Source organism: Mytilus edulis, chromosome 1 (genome assembly GCF_963676685.1).
Source record: "Mytilus edulis chromosome 1, xbMytEdul2.2, whole genome shotgun sequence".
In the NCBI taxonomy this organism is placed as follows: Eukaryota; Metazoa; Mollusca; class Bivalvia; order Mytilida; family Mytilidae; genus Mytilus; species Mytilus edulis.
The window spans coordinates 17046423-17065958 of record NC_092344.1 but is presented as its reverse complement, the minus strand read 5'-3'; the positions used below and the strand labels follow the sequence as shown (position 1 = coordinate 17065958).

General features: G+C 32.7%; 1 protein-coding gene across 1 annotated transcript; it reads left to right on the top strand.

The window, feature by feature from the left end:
• Nucleotides 1-228: 228 nt before the first annotated feature.
• Nucleotides 229-9776, top strand: LOC139526161 (inactive pancreatic lipase-related protein 1-like). Its single transcript, XM_071321294.1, has 9 exons — nucleotides 229-387; nucleotides 735-918; nucleotides 1968-2136; nucleotides 2895-3123; nucleotides 3717-3971; nucleotides 4477-4707; nucleotides 5669-5774; nucleotides 6831-7016; nucleotides 9665-9776. Exons 1-9 carry the CDS (start codon nucleotides 339-341, stop codon nucleotides 9738-9740), a joined length of 1485 nt encoding a protein of 494 aa, XP_071177395.1. The 5' UTR covers nucleotides 229-338; the 3' UTR covers nucleotides 9741-9776.
• Nucleotides 9777-19536: the final 9760 nt, after the last annotated feature.

The following is a 19536-nucleotide window of genomic DNA, read 5'->3' as shown; positions in this document are numbered from 1 at the left end:
TATTTTTTGCATTTTATGATTTTGAATAAATGACCTTTTTTCGTCAGTTTAGTTTTTATATCATATAGCAAATCAAGCTCAGACTCTGGCATGTGTATACATAGTATGTTTCTGGTATCTACCTGTCTGTCTTAAATTTCTATTCTTTATAACAAAAGTGCAAGTGACGTACGTTGTTCGTGTTTAATTTCGTATTTAAGGAATAAGGTTATGATTGAAAACCAACATAGAACAATTTGTCGAAATAGATAAGAATCGTCTTAAGGTAGTATAGGGTTAAATGCCTCGGTTTTTATCTAATCTTTTCTGTTAAACTTGCATAATAGAAGGATTCCAATATGCACGTTCCGATCTTCATTTTTGTTTTAATAGTTTCATACAGTTCAGGTAAATATAATTGTTGTTAGTTTTTCCTAAGAAAATATGAAAACTCTTTTACAAGAGACAAAAATGTGATAGAAGATATAATTTTCTCTGCAGGATTTTGTTTGATTTGTGTAAAACAAGAACGATTGTTAACATCTGTTTCTTGAAAAATATCTTGATATATATATATATATATAAAACATAAAAATACTAAAAAATGCTGCCAGCAATAACGCGATGAATTAAAAACGAATTAGCATGTTCATTTCTATCAGAATAAATCATATTTATATAGCAGTCCTTATTAACAATGCCTATTAACCTTTCTCAACCTGATATTTGACACATAGTTTACTTTTAATTTTCAGGTTTCATTTTGGACCAACTTCCACAAGTTGGAAGTCAAATCGATCATCAAATCAACAGACACATATGTTATGACGATTTAGGTTGTTTCAGTACTGAGGCGCCATTTAGGAGTGCACAGCGACCGATAGTACTTCTTCCTGATACTCCTGATAAAATAAGAACAACATTTGAACTCCATACAAGGTCATACCTTTTATCTTTCCTTGTATCATGCTAACATTACTTTCGTATTTTGAGTCAATAATATTGCACAAGTCAAAATAGTTAAACACATTAAAGCCTGTTTCGCAAAATAATCTTTAGACTAAAAATTATCGTGAGGATACTGATTTTGTTATGACTCACGATCGATCTTAACCTTAATATTTTTTACCTCATCTTTGACGTCTGCAAAAGCGACTTACCACCAAATATCTACTTGCCATAACCAACACGAAGGGTGTCACAAGTGGAGTAGAACTGACTATTCTTTCGAAGCATCCAGTTGTTACCCAACTTTTGGTTGAGTTCATTTTGCAATATCCTTAGTTTATTGTGCAATATTTGCGGAATGTCGCTGCCTTTTTCTAGATCATGGTGATGTCCATTGTATTGCCCTATTATTTCTTCTTAATTTTTTAAATGCTGATTGGTGGAATTTTTAGAGCGTTTTAATCACCTAAATACTAATATTAATCCAATCTTACTCAGATTTTCATATTTTCTAAATAAGACACCCTATCAGTTTTTTTTTAGATATGTGTATTATGCGGAATAACTCAATATCAAGCAGCCACTTACGGAAATCTTTCTAATTATAACTACAATTTAAATACTGAATCCATCACAGTTATGAATTAACAATTTATTCGTTATTTCGGAGACATCTGTGGAAAATAATTAACATGCATATAAATGTTTATAACGATTAATTTGTTTAGGATTGGGTGTTTTGGCGATAATTTTAGTAACTAAAAAAACATTACCCCGTTGACAAATATGTATTTCTTTCTGAATCCTCAAATAGAAAATTTTAAAAAAAAGTAAAAAAATACAACAGAGTGTGATAAGAGTTTGTATTTCATTATTCACCAGAACATGACATGAAATTTTTTCTTTCATTATTCACCAGAATATGATATGAAATTGTCTTTCATTATTCACCAGAATATAATATGCTATTATATTTCATTAAACACCAGAAAATAATATAAGAATATGTTTCTTTATTAGATTATATTTCATTGTTTTAGGAGTAAACCATCAACGGCAGATGAGCAAATACTTGATTATAAAAATGTATCCTCTATCAGAGCCTCCAGTTTTGATGGGTCAAAGAAAACGAAAATAATTATTCATGGATATACCCATAACGGCCATCGACAATGGCTTCAAAACATGGCCAGGGCATTCTTAAAAAAGGTACCAAATTTATATTAGCATGTCAATAAAACCATCATATGAATTAATAAAAGAAATAATGATTACTAAAAGAAATATCTAAAAAGTAAATTAAAAATAATGAACTCCAAGGAAAATTTCAAACGGAAAGTCCTTAATCAAATGGCAAAATCAAAAGCTCAAAGACGTCAAACGAATAGAAGACAGCAACATGTAAGTACAAGAACTGATATACTTAATGTAAAGCACAAGACTGTGTTTTCCTGCAATAATCACTTTAGATTTCTGTTTGAAAATTCGTGGAATAATAAGGGTCTATATATGATTTAAAGACGGCTTGATTTCCATATTGGTAATATATGATCTTTGCTCTATCGTTGTGGTGAGTGACTTTCATAATGATAGGATAATCTTTTGTTTTGCTCTGCTTTTCGGTGTGTTTTTGAGCGTAGTATTGATACTGTTTAATCAAATGTTTTTTTCTGAACTGAGTTTTATCACGCTTCCTTCTCTCTGCTTTTGTTAATCTATTGATCGTGGTGCAATATGGGGATTCAATAGTGAACCCGTCATGTATAAATGTGTTTATCTGAAGTCCCTGTGATCCAGCAAATTACACTAAAGAAAAATGGGAAAGTGATTACGCGTCAAATTAAGTTACACGCATCGCAAGATAGAAAAAGATGAAACTGATAAATTATCAGAGCACCTCAGAACAATTTCTGACAGCATGCACCGTAAAACAAGATCATTGAGTCTAATTCCTGCTATTCTTGCAGGAAGACATGAACGTAATCATTGTTGATTGGGGGCATGGAGCGGTACCACCGTACACTGAAGCTGCTGCAAATACAAGGGTTGTAGGGGCACAGGTTGCTAAACTTATAAGTGTAATGGTGTCTGCAGATCAGTCTGGAATTGATAAATTCCATTTGATTGGTCATAGTTTAGGTGCACACGTTGCAGGTTATGCTGGCGAAAGGTTGACACATTTGCCCAGAATCTCAGGTGAGATTACTTTTATTCTCTGTCTATGATCTACACGTAAAGAGTATGTGTTGGTAAAAGTGAAGTACTTGAAAGAAGTTATTCGATTGTATAATGTGCGACTGGAAATTGATATTTTAATAAAATAAATTTAGGCATAAATGTTTTGATTTCCTTCTTTTTTTTTAAATTTGGTCCATTCAAATAGGGTTTTTTTCAGTATCATCTTGCAGTAACCAAATTTTTAGGGATAAAAAAATATCCAACTATAACTTCAAAGTTAAATTAACTGACTCTTCAACGATTCCTTTAGTCTATTATCTCAGCATTTGATACTCACCTGAAAATGGGGATATTGTTCCATTGATATTTGCAGAACATAATGTAGTAAGGAAGTCATTGTAAATTAATGAATGTATCTCTCTTATTCAAAGCTTGGGTATGAAAAGCTATACTATATGCCCTTCTCTTTAACTTTGTTTTCGGTTTTGAATTTGCAAACACTCTTTTATAAAACAGTTCGTAACTTTGTTTCACCATCTTTTGTATTATTACCAAAACAAATAAAAAAAATATTTGGTGATTGATAACAGGATTTTATGTTTATTTTTCAGGTCTTGACCCAGCAGATCCTTACTTCCAAGGAACAGATATCAAAGTCAGACTGGACCCCACTGACGCTGATTTTGTTGATGTTATTCATACAGATGGTTCCAGCATTTTAAGTCTAGGAATGGGAGCAGCTCAAGCAATGGGACACGTAGATTTTTATCCCAATGGCGGTTCTGAACAGCCTGGTTGTCCTGCTGGGCTTCTTTCCAAGATTACACAAACAGTTTGGCATTCTGTCTCACAACTGGATCTTTTGGGTATTTTTTGAAATTTGGTTTACTACAAATACATAAATATCATTGTTAGCTTATTGTTGGATTTTTGTAAGACATTTATATAATGAAGTGATAACCTCTATTGTTAAGAATTTCCAATGTCGTTGAAATAGCGTATAGTATTCTATTTTCACGAAGGATTTGTATAAAATAATTAAACGAAACATCAAGCAAATTTGAATAAACGTCGCGACTACACTTGGATTTTATCCTCAATTTTTATGAGTACGAACAAAGCATTAAAGAATCCGAGGAAAATCAGTTGTTTTATAGTTATCTAAAGATTATATTTTCTCAAAATTTAAGATAAATGCACTAAGGGTATACATTTCCTTGAAATATGTGTTGACACCCACATTATTAATAAGCGTCAGATGTGAAAGTGTTAAAAAAAAAAAGATAATGTTTCATAATCATATATAATTGTGAATTACATCTTGGAAGAAGATGAAATCAGTATTCCATCATACAATATACTATTTTTCAGCCGGTGAAGGTTCTGTGGCTTGTAGTCATGAAAGGTCGTATATCTACTATACTGAATCTATTCTGGCTACCTGTCCATTTATGGGATATCCGTGTACTAGTAAGGAAGAATTTTCCAAGGGTCGTTGTTTATATTGTGATGGCGGATGTTCTTACATGGGATATAATGCTGATAAGTCAACTTCTCGTGGAAGTATGTATCTAAGTACACAAGCTGCATCACCATATTGCAGTAAGTATTTTATAAACAATCATTAGTATATTTTTTAAACCTCCGCTTTAAAGAGGTTGGGGTATACTGATTTACCTCTGTCTGTCAGTCCGTCCCATGAATATTTCTCGTTGCATCTTTCTGCAGAACCACCTTAGGATTTCTGAAATTTGGTTTCAGGGCTTATATGTCTCAGCTAAACCGTGTGATGCGTTTTCAGATTCATCAATAAAAAACTTCATGACTGGAACCTTATACTTTTAGTGGGCTAAGGAATAGTTAGAGAGCAGTAGCTCACAGATTCACTTGTTTTACTGGTTAATACTGGAACTATGATTTCAAAAAAATGGCCGCCGGTAGACTTTTGTTCAAAAAGTTGATGCACATCTCTATTTTACAAAATGGTTATATTAAAAATCAATCATTAAAGGGATTCAAGTCTTAATAAAACAAATAAGGAAGCGTGGAATTAATGTCTATGAGATAACTTTCCACAAGAAATCAAATGAAGTGAATGAAATAATTTAAATGAGAACACCAAAGATTAAATGGATAACTATATTTACGAAAAACACATACGACAGATATCAACCATCGACAACCACTGAACTACATGCTCCTAACTTCGGATATGTACGTTTTTGTATATTATTTTAAATGTTTTTTCATAAGAATTTGGTTTTGACTGAATTATCTTTTTTGAAATACAATAACCGAAATAGAAGGGTAAAATAGACAATAGACAACATCATTTCACCAACAAACGTTGCCGCGATAATATCACCATTAACGGACTCCTCTACGTTACAACCTTATAATGAGATGAACAGATTCGACACCTTTGACCTTGGTGTATTTAGAATTGGTTCAATGATAATACAAAAACTATGTTCTAAAAGCATACTGGTACTTAATATTATAAACCATCCATTGCAAATTAAAATCTCAAAATTACATAAGGTTATAATTACTTTTTCCTCAGACTTTCATTACCAACTGAATATAACAGCGAATAACAGTATGGACGGCAAATTAACAGTTGTTCTACAAGGATCAAAAGGAAACACAGATGCTATTTCATTGACACCGTAAGTCAGATCCGTCTTTGATTCTTTTTTTTTATTTTTTTACGTGTTTGAAATGATTATAATTTGATTTCTATATGCGCAAGATTATATAAGGGAAAACTTCCAAATGGCAATAACTTATATTCACTGATTAATAAGCATTGTAACATAGAAAGGAGGAAATGGTAACATCGGTTATAAATCAAGTAAATGACGTCATAGAATAAATATTGTGAAGTTCTCAGAAAAATATGGTCTTTAATTCAATAATTCTATAGTCTTAAAGGATAAAACTCCGGGAAATGTTGTACGTGATCTCATTATTACAGCGACAATTCAAATTTAAACGGATGCAAATGTTCAAGTCTGGGTAAACAGTTAATATACCGGCAATTAATTACATATTTGTATATAATTCCAGAAAATAGGGAATCGATGAACAAAATAAACGAACACGGAAGATAGATTGCATTATTTAACCGATTCTGAAAGAAAATAAAGTAAAAAGAAAAGATTTTAACAATGATGAAATCGAATGACGAAAAATATTTAAAAAATAACATAATAAATATCGTGCTTTATCATTTCAATCTATACACACGTGCTCATCTCAACATCCCTCAAGTTATTCTGCGTTTGAGTTTTTTCAAGGTCACGTTCCGTAAACTTCAGAAACCAAAACCTTAAAAGAGGGGCGAAAGATACCAGAGCAACAGCGAAACTAATAGATCGAAAATAAATCGACAACGCCATGGCTAAAAAAGAAAAGACAAACAGACAAATAATAGTATTACAAGACACAACATAGAAAACTAAAGACTATAAGCAACACGAACCTCATTAAAAACTGGGGGTGATCTTAGGTGCTCAGAAAGGATAGACAGATCCTGCTCCACATGTTATATTAGCAGCCACTAGTTTCCAAATCAATCACCGAATGAATTGTTTTTGTCGATTATACGTTATCAATGTAAAAGAAACGTACACAGATGACGTGTAGTTAAGTAAATATGCATGCTGTACTTAGTTAACATGTTTCGTTATACAGTTTCCTGTAATCACTTTTTATCGTTTCAGAAACGAAGAAGTACTTTCGAATGGCAATACAATGACGAAATTTTTTACAACTAACAAAGATATTGGAAATGTCACTGCTGTAGCTTTGAGATATGATAAAACAGCAAACCTTTTGCTTGGATGGGCTTATCCAAATGCATGGTCACTCATGGGATTGTCCTTACTAGAAGCTGAAAAACACCGCATGTAAGTCAAATTAAGCACGTGCATAAATAGCGGAATGTTTGTATCTCCAGTTGAAATTGATGAACTCATGTATTTCTATTTCATTGAGTTTATGTGTTCATCTAACTGATATGCATATATCTACCCTGACGAAAACATCTTTCATCAATATTATTATGGAAATATGCGAATATCTTTTTTTAATAACTGGTTTATATTTACTTACTTTGTTAAAACTGCATTGACTCCAAAACAAATACAAAGAAGATGATATAAAAATGCTGGAATTTTATATATCAGCAACATATCTGTTGCTATTTGGTACTTATTTGGCGACCCATCCTGGCCGACTAGTAATTGTATTGAAGCAGAATTAAATATATAAAAAAAAATTCAATCAAATCATAGAAAGTTTGTTTTTTTTCACTTTCATATATATCGATGATGTCATGTCACTCAATAACTAAAATGTATCTCATATATCTTCGAAAGAAACATGGTTTCTTGAAGCTAGAAGGTCTAATTTATCTTAATATTTTACTCGGTGTAAAAAGCTAGGGGTTGCCAACTTCAAACTAGAATGTATAACAAACGTGATAATTGCAAATTTCCAATTGGGCATGTTTCCATTATGTTGACTTCATTTTCATGTGTGTGCTCCTTACAAAAAAACTGCTCCAACAAAATTCTGAGAAATTACGCCTAAAATCGAGACTACACCGCATGTAAGTCAAATTAAGCACGTGCATAAATAGCGGAATGTTTGTATCTCCAGTTGAAATTGATGAACTCATGTATTTCTATTTCATTGAGTTTATGTGTTCATCTAACTGATATGCATATATCTACCCTGACGAAAACATCTTTCATCAATATTATTATGGAAATATGCGAATATCTTTTTTTAATAACTGGTTTATATTTACTTACTTTGTTAAAACTGCATTGACTCCAAAACAAATACAAAGAAGATGATATAAAAATGCTGGAATTTTATATATCAGCAACATATCTGTTGCTATTTGGTACTTATTTGGCGACCCATCCTGGCCGACTAGTAATTGTATTGAAGCAGAATTAAATATATAAAAAAAAATTCAATCAAATCATAGAAAGTTTGTTTTTTTCACTTTCATATATATCGATGATGTCATGTCACTCAATAACTAAAATGTATCTCATATATCTTCGAAAGAAACATGGTTTCTTGAAGCTAGAAGGTCTAATTTATCTTAATATTTTACTCGGTGTAAAAAGCTAGGGGTTGCCAACTTCAAACTAGAATGTATAACAAACGTGATAATTGCAAATTGATCGCTTCGAATTGTCAATGTCTCAAAATCACTAGCGACACGTTTCCGCAGTCTCAAGATACTCTAAATCGTTATAAATAATTTGTAATAACCGATTGTGTTCTTTTTGCCGTTTTTGACATTATGACCGAGTGTGGATTCGCATGGCGGGTGATGCATTCATATAAGGAAACGAATATCTGTCGATGCAACCGACCGTTTGGAGTTATTGTTTGTTTTGTTCACATATCGTTGTCAATATAATGTGTCATACAAGTTGGAGGTTTAGCTAGCTTATGGTAGCACAATACAAAGATTGTTTTACTTCCAATCTCCAACCTTTAAAATGCTGTTACTTTCTTAAGACTGCATATCAATGAATAAAAGAGGTATTCGGGTTGTTGTCGCTTTGACACATTCCCCATTTCCTTTCTCAATTTTATATATTTAGATAGATAAAAGATTAATCTTTTAAATGAATGCAATATTTTTGTTATGCAATCATTATGTAATCAATTATCAATGGCAAAATCTTGGTTAGTTCACTTGAATGAAATTAGATCTTTCATCTCTATAGCTATACAGGAAATTTTGACGAAATCTTAATCAACACAGCAGGAGCTACAAAAGAGTGTCTCAAATTATGGCTGTCGTATTCCATTCTCTCATAAATCTCTTCTTAGTGTAAACATCCTAACCACATAAAAATAGATAATATTTGATTATGTGTGAAATTTGATCAATACATTCTATTCAAAATCTGAGACACCCTTTTGTAGATAATGGCTCTAGGAACAACATATGATAAAATCAACCCTCTCATGATATCATTGAAGAAGATAATTTCAATTGAAAGTGGAAATTTCTTGTAAATTTTGTTAACATCATAATTGATTACATAATTGTTGTATAATACTAACATTGCATTAATTTGAAAGAGTAATCTGTTAGCTATCCATAAATACCACTTTTATAGATTTTCAAGCATTATTAAGAAAGTTACAGCTTTTTTAAAACAGGTGGAATTGGAGGTATACAATCTTTGTATTGTTCTACCTTAAATCCACCATTTTCTTCTAAAAGAAAATACACACGTACCAAGTCATGATTATAGCAGTTGTAATCCATTTGATTGATGTGTTAGAGCTTATGGTACTGCCATTTGATTAGGAACTTTCTGTTCTGAATTTTCGTCGGAGTTGAGTATTTTGTTATTTTACATTTCTCTAAGTTTGTGTTTATCACAATGATTTGCCTTTTTTGCTGATTTATGATATTCGAACATCGGTATGATTTTAGCTGGTCAAAATGTGATGAATGATGTTATTTAACTTACTTTGTCTATGTCCTTCATTTGCGTATTTTCTTTTATTCTAGGGACCAGTTTTGTGCCTATGGTAAAAGCGTTCAAAATCATGGAGCAACGTCATTTGGAATGATGGGAACATGTTAAAATCAACATAAATATAAAGCATGTCGAGTAATTACTTGCTTTAGGTCCAAAAAATATATCTTTTATATGCATTCGTTCTTATTCTCTCTGTTTTATCTTTAATGTTATATATTGTTGTAACAGAAATCAGAATACGCAGTCATAAGAGAGTCAAGGATAGTTCACATATAATTAAAACTAATTAAGTGGACTGGAATCATCATATCGTTCTACATTTACGCGCTCATTTGTTGGCTGGCAGTTTTCATGTTAATTTGTCTACTTCTATACCGTATGATCAAGTGGCAACTCTGTATTAGTATATATATAATTACATGAAGTATCATTATTGAACTCCTACATGTTTTCAAATTATAGAGGGAACGACATGAATTGTAAATTAAAACAAAAGGGGTGTTAACATCAAAATTAATTGAAAACGTTGCCGTCATGCTTATGATCCATATATTGTTGGTTTTATAAGTTTTGGCCTTCACGTTTACGATTCAGACTCTGTTGGCTAGTATGTAAACAAATAAAAAACAAATTAAAGTAAATATTTACAGTCAAGCATTTATAGAATTCTCTCTTAACTCTTTGATTCGAGTGTCACTATTTGGTTGACGAAACGCACCTATTGCGCACAAGATTATAGCATGGTATCTTTAAGTTTTTCTCATCGATATACAAATAATCTCCTAGTCCATTCTATCGACAGTATTATGGATGGGCACACACAAAAAAACCCATCAAAGATATAAAACAAGAATGAAGTATTCATACAAGGATTACTACTTTGTTTATGGAATATAGTCATGTTGTGCTCGATGCTATATTCCAGTTTGCTTATATATGTATAGGAAGATGTGGTATGAGTGCCAATGAGACCACTCGCCATCCAAATAACAATTTATAAAAGTAAACAATTACTAGTATAGGTCAAGGTACGGCCTTCAACACGGGGCCTTGGCTCACAACGAACAACAAGCTATAAAGGGCCCCAAAATTACAAGTGTAAAACCATTCAAACGGGAATACCATCGGTCCAATCTATATAAAAAAACGAGAAACATGTATAAATTACATAAACAAACGACAACTACTGTACATCAGTTTCCTGACTTAGGACAGGTGCAAACATTTGTAGCGGGATTAAACGTTTTATTGGTACCAAACCTTTTTCCTTTTACTGAGACAAAAGAATACTCTGTTTTCTTTGATTATACTCTGTATTCTTTGATTAATATCTTCATATCTTTATCAACGAAATTCGTCATGTGAAACAGTTTTTCAGTAGATCGTTTTGAGGATTTTCCTTCAATATTTGTAGGTCTTTCCACCTTTCCGTGGAAAGACCTATTGATTTTGTTCTGATTATTATTTTTTTTTTCATCCGCCTAATTTTTTTCTTGCGTAATATTGACGTTTCAAAAGATGTCGCTTAGATATTTGGAATATGATATCGTAAAGCGTATGCGCTTTTAAAACTGACAACTGCGTAACCAAATACTTTACGTTGTAAGAGTTATCTCCCCAAACACTTTTTTTCTTGTGGCCACTACTCCTTCGCAACCATAAAAGATTACGACAAATTTATTTTACAAAATTGCTCGTTACATTTTCAGGATTCGGAGTTTTATTTTGACCGAAGCTATCCGGAGACTCCATATGAGAGTTATATCCCCTTATGTATATGATATAAGTGATTTGCATTTCTAACTGGTAAACCATAAGTGATAGAGACCTAGGGTCTTTTGATTTGAGATCCTTGGTGCAAAATAATTAAAATAAGGTCAAGGTCAAAGGTCAAGGTCACATTCTAAATTTTTATTTTGGCTTATTTTTACTAGTTTTCAAAACCTTATAACATATCAACATCTTATTTTCACTAAATTGTTAGTTGCGACATGCCGTTACTTATAAATTTTGGTTGAAAGGGTGCGTAAACAATAAATAGGAGTTTTCGTCCATCTTATATTTAGAATTTTACCATTTACCATACATAATAAAGACCTAGGGTCTTTTGATTTGAGATTCTTGCTTTATGACCTTTAAATTGAGGTCAAGGTAATAGGTAATTTGCACGTTCTAGATTTTGACCTTTGCTTTAAATTCATATTTATACATCAGTAAGGCATAGGAAATAACATTTAATACTGATTTTTAATATTTTGATAACAAAATAGATATTGACTGGTGGAAAGACCTTCAATTGTTCTTTTTCATTGTTTATTTATAACTTGGGAAATAAAATGAGTTCGAACTAATGCATTGATTTTGATTTACATTTGCTATCTGTTCTGTCTTGATTATGGTTTAGTCAATTGTTAAAAACCTACCTGACTAAGATCAGAGAATAAGAGAATAAGAAAACATAGTGTAGTCACATAATTTTCTCTCAGTGAGATCTTACACTGGTTTAAATTTTTATAAACCTGATGTCTAGAGATGACATACGTTGGAACAATAAAAATCATTAAACAAATCCATAAACACGATAAGTATCATATAACATTAAAATATAAATAATCTTTGTTTTAAGATTAATAAACCAATATAGTCATGCATTCTAGAAGTTATAAAAACCAAATATAGATAACTTATTATCTCAAATATAGATCTCAAACACGACTCATTCAGATCATCGTCCTAGTGACAATAGCAATATTACACATATACAGCCATGTTCAGTTCTCCTTAAAGACATTTTGGTGTTTGATGACACAGTACAACACTGTCGCATTTCAAAATGTGAGACCAAAGGCTGCAAAACTTGTGCTATTTTAATTACAAATGCTGAATTCACTAGCAATTTGACCAAGAAGTCATATTTTACTAGAAGTTACGATGATCTGAATTGTAAATCGATAAATGTCGTCTACGGATTAGAGTGCAACCTTTGCGGATTAGTATACGTCGGTGAAACGAAAGGAAGGCTTAACAAACGTATGTGCGGTCATAGATCAGACATTAACCTTAATGCTAACGACATTCTATACCAGCATTTCAATCAGCCCGATCATTCCATCGTTTCTATGACAGTTCGCATTATCGAAAAGATATACCATAGCTCTAACAATCCTAATCTTTCAACGACTCTCCGTAGACAAAAAGAAGACTACTGGATTAGACAATTGGGAACTGCAACACCTTATGGCTGCAATGACAAAATTGATGGTATAGGTATTCTATCTAGTCCTTCGTGTAACTCGGTGAATGTGATGAATATTTTCAACTCGACTCCTCGACGTAGACGCAGTCATGGTCATCGTCATTATACATCACCTTCTCTGCATGATGTCTCTATTAATGACTTGCTGCCATTCGTACAAAAGCCGTTAGGTATTCGTCACATTCGCACGAAACTTTATTCATTACCCCTTTCGAAACTTCATTTTCTGTTCAATTTATGTTTGGAATCCACTGTTACAAACCCTCATTCAAACCAATACAAACTTGAAGCTATAATTTCGGATATTGCAAGTCACAGACTTTTCAAGCCAGTTCGCATTGGAAAAGATGAAAAAGAGAAAAGATCTTTTCTTAATCTTTCTTTTGCCAACAAAGGTCTCGATGGCGTCAACCTAGGCAATATCCTTCATCATAAATTAGTGCAATCGAAAATACCTCCTTATTTCAAAGACCAGTCTGTGACAATAATTTCTTATACCTATACCAAACCTATTGCAACTAAAATTTTCCATTACAAACGCGTTTTGCAGGATCTCGATATTGACGACTTCAAGTCTAAACCTCCTGATTGCACTTGTGCTAGTTCCAAATTCACATATAATCCTGCTGGCCACGTTATTACCGGTGACCTTAACATTGTTAATAACACTTCTCTACGAAATGTGTTATCGAAAGGTCCCAAATATCGTGAGCCTAAATCCATCAATTGGAAATACAACTTTAAAATTTTGATGGATTCAGTCGAGGATTATGCCAGGCAATGGGCTAAGCGCGAGAAGGAAGACGTAGACACTCTTTCCGAATGGATTAAGGCAGTGAGGTCGTTGATACAAATCAGAATTAAGAAACTGAATGGGTCCATTAATAACCATGCTACGTCAATCTTTAAAGACCCAAATGTTGCAAAACACCTATCCGACCTCCATGACAAATATGTTGTTGTCCCTGCAGATAAAGCCCCAAATAACATCGTTTTTGTGTGTAAAAGTCACTACATCAACTGCTTGATAAACGAATTAGGTATTGACAATTCACTTGGTAACTCAACATATACCCTCACGACACTTACCAAAGAGGAAATCCTGGATAATCATAGGTCTGTTCTATGTTCCTTTGGAATTTCAACCAAAGATGAAGAACTGGATCTTCCATCACTGTATTGGATACCTAAACTACATAAGTGTCCTTACAAACAACGGTATATTGCTGGGTCTTCCAAGTGCTCCACGAAACCTCTTTCTAAATTATTAACATCTATTTTATCAGCAATCAAAGACGGGCTTCAAAGTTATTGTGAAACTGCCTATTCTAGAGGTGGCGTGAATCAGATGTGGATACTTAAAAATTCAAAAGATCTTTTAGAGTACATACAATCTAACTCTCTTTCATCTTGTAACAGTATTAAAACATTTGACTTTTCTACCCTGTACACAAGTATTCCACATTCCAAACTAAAAGACAAATTGAAAGAGTTGATATTACTTTGCTTCATAAAAAAGAATGGCCAACGTAGATACAAGTATCTTGTCTTAGGGAGGGATAAATCCTACTTTGTAAAGAATCACTCTGATTCAAACAAAAAATTCTCTGAAACTGATATTATCAAGATGCTTGATTTCTTGATTGACAACATATTTGTTACGTTCGGAGGACGTGTTTTTCAACAGACTGTCGGCATTCCAATGGGAACAAACTGTGCCCCTCTACTCGCCGACTTGTTTCTTTATTATTATGAGGCTGACTTCATTCAGGAACTTCTTAGGAAGAAAGATAAGAAGTTAGCAATATCCTTTAACTCTACTTTCCGCTATATAGATGATGTTCTTTCACTAAACAATTCAAAATTTGGTGACTATGTGGAACGCATCTATCCAATCGAACTAGAGATAAAGGATACTACAGATACAGTTAAGTCGGCTTCATATCTTGACTTACATCTAGAAATTGACAATGAGGGTCGGTTGAAAACAAAACTTTACGACAAAAGAGATGATTTCAGCTTTCCAATTGTGAACTTTCCATTTCTAAGTAGCAACATTCCAGCAGCACCTGCATACGGGGTATATATCTCCCAATTGATACGATATTCCCGTGCTTGCATTTCCTATCATGATTTTCTTGATAGAGGTTTGCTGCTCAAAAGGAAGCTATTAAACCAAGAGTTCCAAATGGTGAAGTTGAAATCATCCCTTCGTAAATGTTACGGACGCCATCACGAGTTGGTTGACCGTTATGGAATAACCGTTTCACAAATGATATCGGATATGTTCCTTACGTCGTAACTACAATCCCCTTCCCTTTCATGAATATGACCTACCGAATTAGACTATTTACCGGATTTGTAATCACTTAAGCAACACGACGGGTGCCACATGTGGAGCAGGATCTGCTTACCCTTCCGGAGCACCTGAGATCACCCCTAGTTTTTGGTGGGGTTCGTGTTGTTTATTCTTTAGTTTTCTATGTTGTGTCGTGTGTACTATTGTTTTTCTGTTTGTCTTTTTTATTTTTAGCCATGGCGTTGTCAGTTTGTTTTAGATTTATGAGTTTGACTGTCCCTTTGGTATCTTTCGTCCCTCTTTTATTGCATTATAAAGATTTGGTAAAAACATTGTCAATGAATATGAATTTGATAACTTGAATATAAAACAATAACCAAGAAGGACAATGATATGCCTCTGATGCGTTTCTCTTTAATTACTTAGATTACTTAATTTTAAAATTCAGTGTATCCGAAATATGAATATAAAAACGTAAGAAATTTAAAGGAAAGTCAAGAATGTTTAGTTGTATATTATTTGATGAACAGTAAATGCGTAAACTATTGAAATCATGCAAAAGGACAATCTGAAAAACCAACACTCCAGTGAAGGTAAAAAATACAATAAACTGTTTTTGTAGAAGAGTTAAGTACAACAGCCGGTAAGATGAGTACATCGTGCTTACGATTTCCCTGTCAATATATTCAACCTTTCAAGCTTTCTAGTTAAAGGAATGTCCTCTTCTTTGTAACAGCAGTATCCGGTCGTTCCGGCCCAAACCGATCCGGCCCCAATTCAATCCGGCCCCAAGTCGATCCGTCCCAAGTCGATCCGGCCCACGTCGATCCGGCCCCAAGTCGATCCGGCCCCAAAATAAATGATAAGGAATAAACTATGTAGACTTTTAATCAGTATGAATGGAATTTGTAAAAAGTATCAATGATGGACGAGAAAAGTTAAGTGAAGTATGAATAGTATGAATATACATGTATTGGAGTACCAGTAAGATGAAATATTTTAAGTCTGTTCGTATAGCAGCTTCATCATATTAATAGAATGTAATTGCGATTTCTATTTAATTTATCCGATTGAAAAGGAAGGTGGCTAAATGTATTGAGATAAAACGGTGACGAATATCACTATACATTTGAATGTACTTGTTTCGATCAAAAACATACAGAATATTTATCCTCCTATTTTGTACAACGACATAATACATAGAAATTCTCGGAACTTCTGTCGAATACACGAAAACCAGTCCTGAAGAAACTTTGTTTATCTATAAAATATATTAATACTTATGTTTGTCCATCAAACAACATTTCTCAATTTAAGAAATTTTTAGAATTTAAAAAAGTTTGAATGTTTCAGCTTGGGGATCGGCTTGTACCGTTGTGTATGAAACTATTTGTTATTACACTGGAAAGACTTGTTAAGATCACAGTCAATTGAAAGAAAATGCTAATTATTGCTGATTAATGTTGATGCCTGTTGGTTGTCCTATTAAAATTCTGTAATATACGTTTTTGATATAATTATACCCAATAATCTTGAAAACTTGTAATGAAAACACAATCAACCTAGTTGTTTTATACTCATCTGAAGAAAATATTTGTCAAAGGCCTTTTTTTACCGTACACCTTTTACATTATAATAAAATTCATAAACATATATGAATTACAATTAATATATATCTTTAGTTTTATTCCTTATAAATATATATTTTTTTGTTGGGGCCGGATCGACTTTAAATATGGGCCGGATCGACGTGGGCCGGATCGACTTGGGCCGGATCGACGTGGGGCCGGATCAACATTGGCGGAATCTGTATTGCCTGTTTTGATTATGATGTCTTGTTTCCACTTGATTTCATGATTTTAAAGTAATACAGGAAACTATTTGAGTCCTATTTTTATAAGTTACATGCAACAAAATCTGATCATAACTCATTTACCAAAAGTTAATAAATTTGAAATCACGAGAAATGCTAAAGCCGATTAACCGAAACGAATCAATGACAATGAGTTTTTTTTAGATTAAATCAAACCCGTTATGTAAGCATACATAAATTACATCGAATACTTTCGACAACGACTTCAATCTGGTAGACACGAACCCATTGATATTCAACATTCAGATCTTTCCAAATATGAAAAAAGTTAAATCACAAAAATACTGAACTCCGAGGTAAATTCAATCGTAAAGTCCCTAATCAAATGGCAAAATCAAATGACAAAACACATCAAACGAATGGACAACAACTGTCATATTCCTGACTTTGTACAGGCATTTTCAAATGTAGAAAATGGTGGATTGAACCTGGTTTTATAGCGCTAAATCTCTCACTTATATGACAGTTGCATCAAATTCCGTTATATTTACAACGTTGCCTGAACAAAATGTTACAGGCATAATAAACAAAAGTCAAAATATAGGTACAGCAGTCATCACTGTGTGACAATCTCAAAACAAACAATCATTTACAAAAAGGTACAAAAGCATCTATCAAATTAAAAAAAAAACATCTATTGCTTCAGAAAATGTAAACGTCACATAAGAAAAAAATTGTCGTTCATTGTTTATTCAAAACAATTATAATTTCATGGTGGTATACAGGGTTAAAAAATCAAAAGTATTGTTAGAATTAATTTCAGAAATAGACCGAGATGAATTTCTTTAGAAATATTAAGAATTCACATATGGTTAATACCATTTCACGAGTAAAATAATTTTGTCGTTTGTCGTTCGAAGTATTATAGTCTGCGAATCCGACATTTCCGAATGCGACTTTCTACAGACGTTTACTTGCCATGAGCAACACGATGGGTGTCACATGTCCGGTAGAACTGCCTATTAATTCTAAGCACCTAGCTTTAATCCGTATTTTGGTAAGTTCATATAGTATAATCCTTAGTTTATTTGGCAATGTTTACGGACTGTCGCCTTTTCGAAGTTTATGTCTATATAATGGTGCTGTCCATTGTATTATCATATTATGTTTTCTTTATCTTTTAAATGCTGATTGGCGGAATTTTCAGTGTTTAACTACTCAAAATTTATCACTTTTTTCATATGAATTCAATCAAACTTTTAATTTCAAAATAAGACACCTTGTCAGGGTTTGTTTTACAGATGTGTGCATTATGCGGAATAACTCAATCCCAAGCAGCCGCTTATGGTCATGACGATATTTTCAGAAAAAAGTAGATAAACATTACCCATCAACAAATATGTATTTCTTCATGACTCTTACAAAAGAAAACTTCAAATAAAGAATACATCACAATTTTATGGTTTGCCTATGATACGAAATTGTCTTTCATTATTAACCAGAATATAATATGCGATTGTAGATGAGCACATAATTGATTATAAAGATGTATCATCTATCAGAGTCTCCAGTTTTGATGGATCAAAAAAATACGAACAAAATTATTCATAGATATACTCATAACGGTCATCGACAATGGCTTCAAAACATGGCCAGGACATTCTTAAAAAAAAGGTACCAAGTTAGTATTAGCATGTCTATAAAATCATTATATAAACAAAAAAAGCAAAAATGTATACAAAAAGAAATAACTTATAAGTGCAAGAACTGACATACTTGATGTATTGCACAAAACTGTGTATTCCTGCAATAATCATCAGTTTTCTGTTACTTGTGAAATAATAATCTATATATGACTGACAGACGGATCGATTTCCATGTTGGCAAAATACAATCTTTGATCTAACATAGTGGTGAGCAACTTCCGTAGCGATATGGTATTCTTATGTTCTGCTCTGCGTTTGGATGTGTTTTTGATTGTAGTATACTGATAATGTTTATCAAATGGCTTTTTCTGAACTGATTTTTTACTCCCCTTTGCTTTTGTTAATTTACGGCTTGAGGTTTAAAATGATTATTTAAGTCACCCCGTCATGTGTTAATGTGCTTATCCGAAGCCACCGTGTCCCAGCAAATTACACAAAAAAAAACACTGTGAAAAAAAGTAAAATCATGAAAAAACTCCGAGGAAAATTCAAATCGGAAAGTCCCTAATCAAATGACAAAATCAAAGCTTAAACACATCAAACGAATGGAAAACAACCGTCATATTCCTGACGTGGGACAGGAATTTTCGTATGTAGAAAATTGTGGGTTAAACCTGGATTTTTAGCTAGCTAAACCTCTCACTTGTATCATTCTCGCATCAAGTTTCATTATATTGACAACGATGTGTGAACAAACAAACAGATATAATATGTAAAAATGTCAAAACTAGGAGTACAGTACAGCAGTCAATATTGTGTTATAATCTTAATCACTATTAATACAAATAAATATGTGACAAAGAAGCACAAAAAGTCATATAGACAAA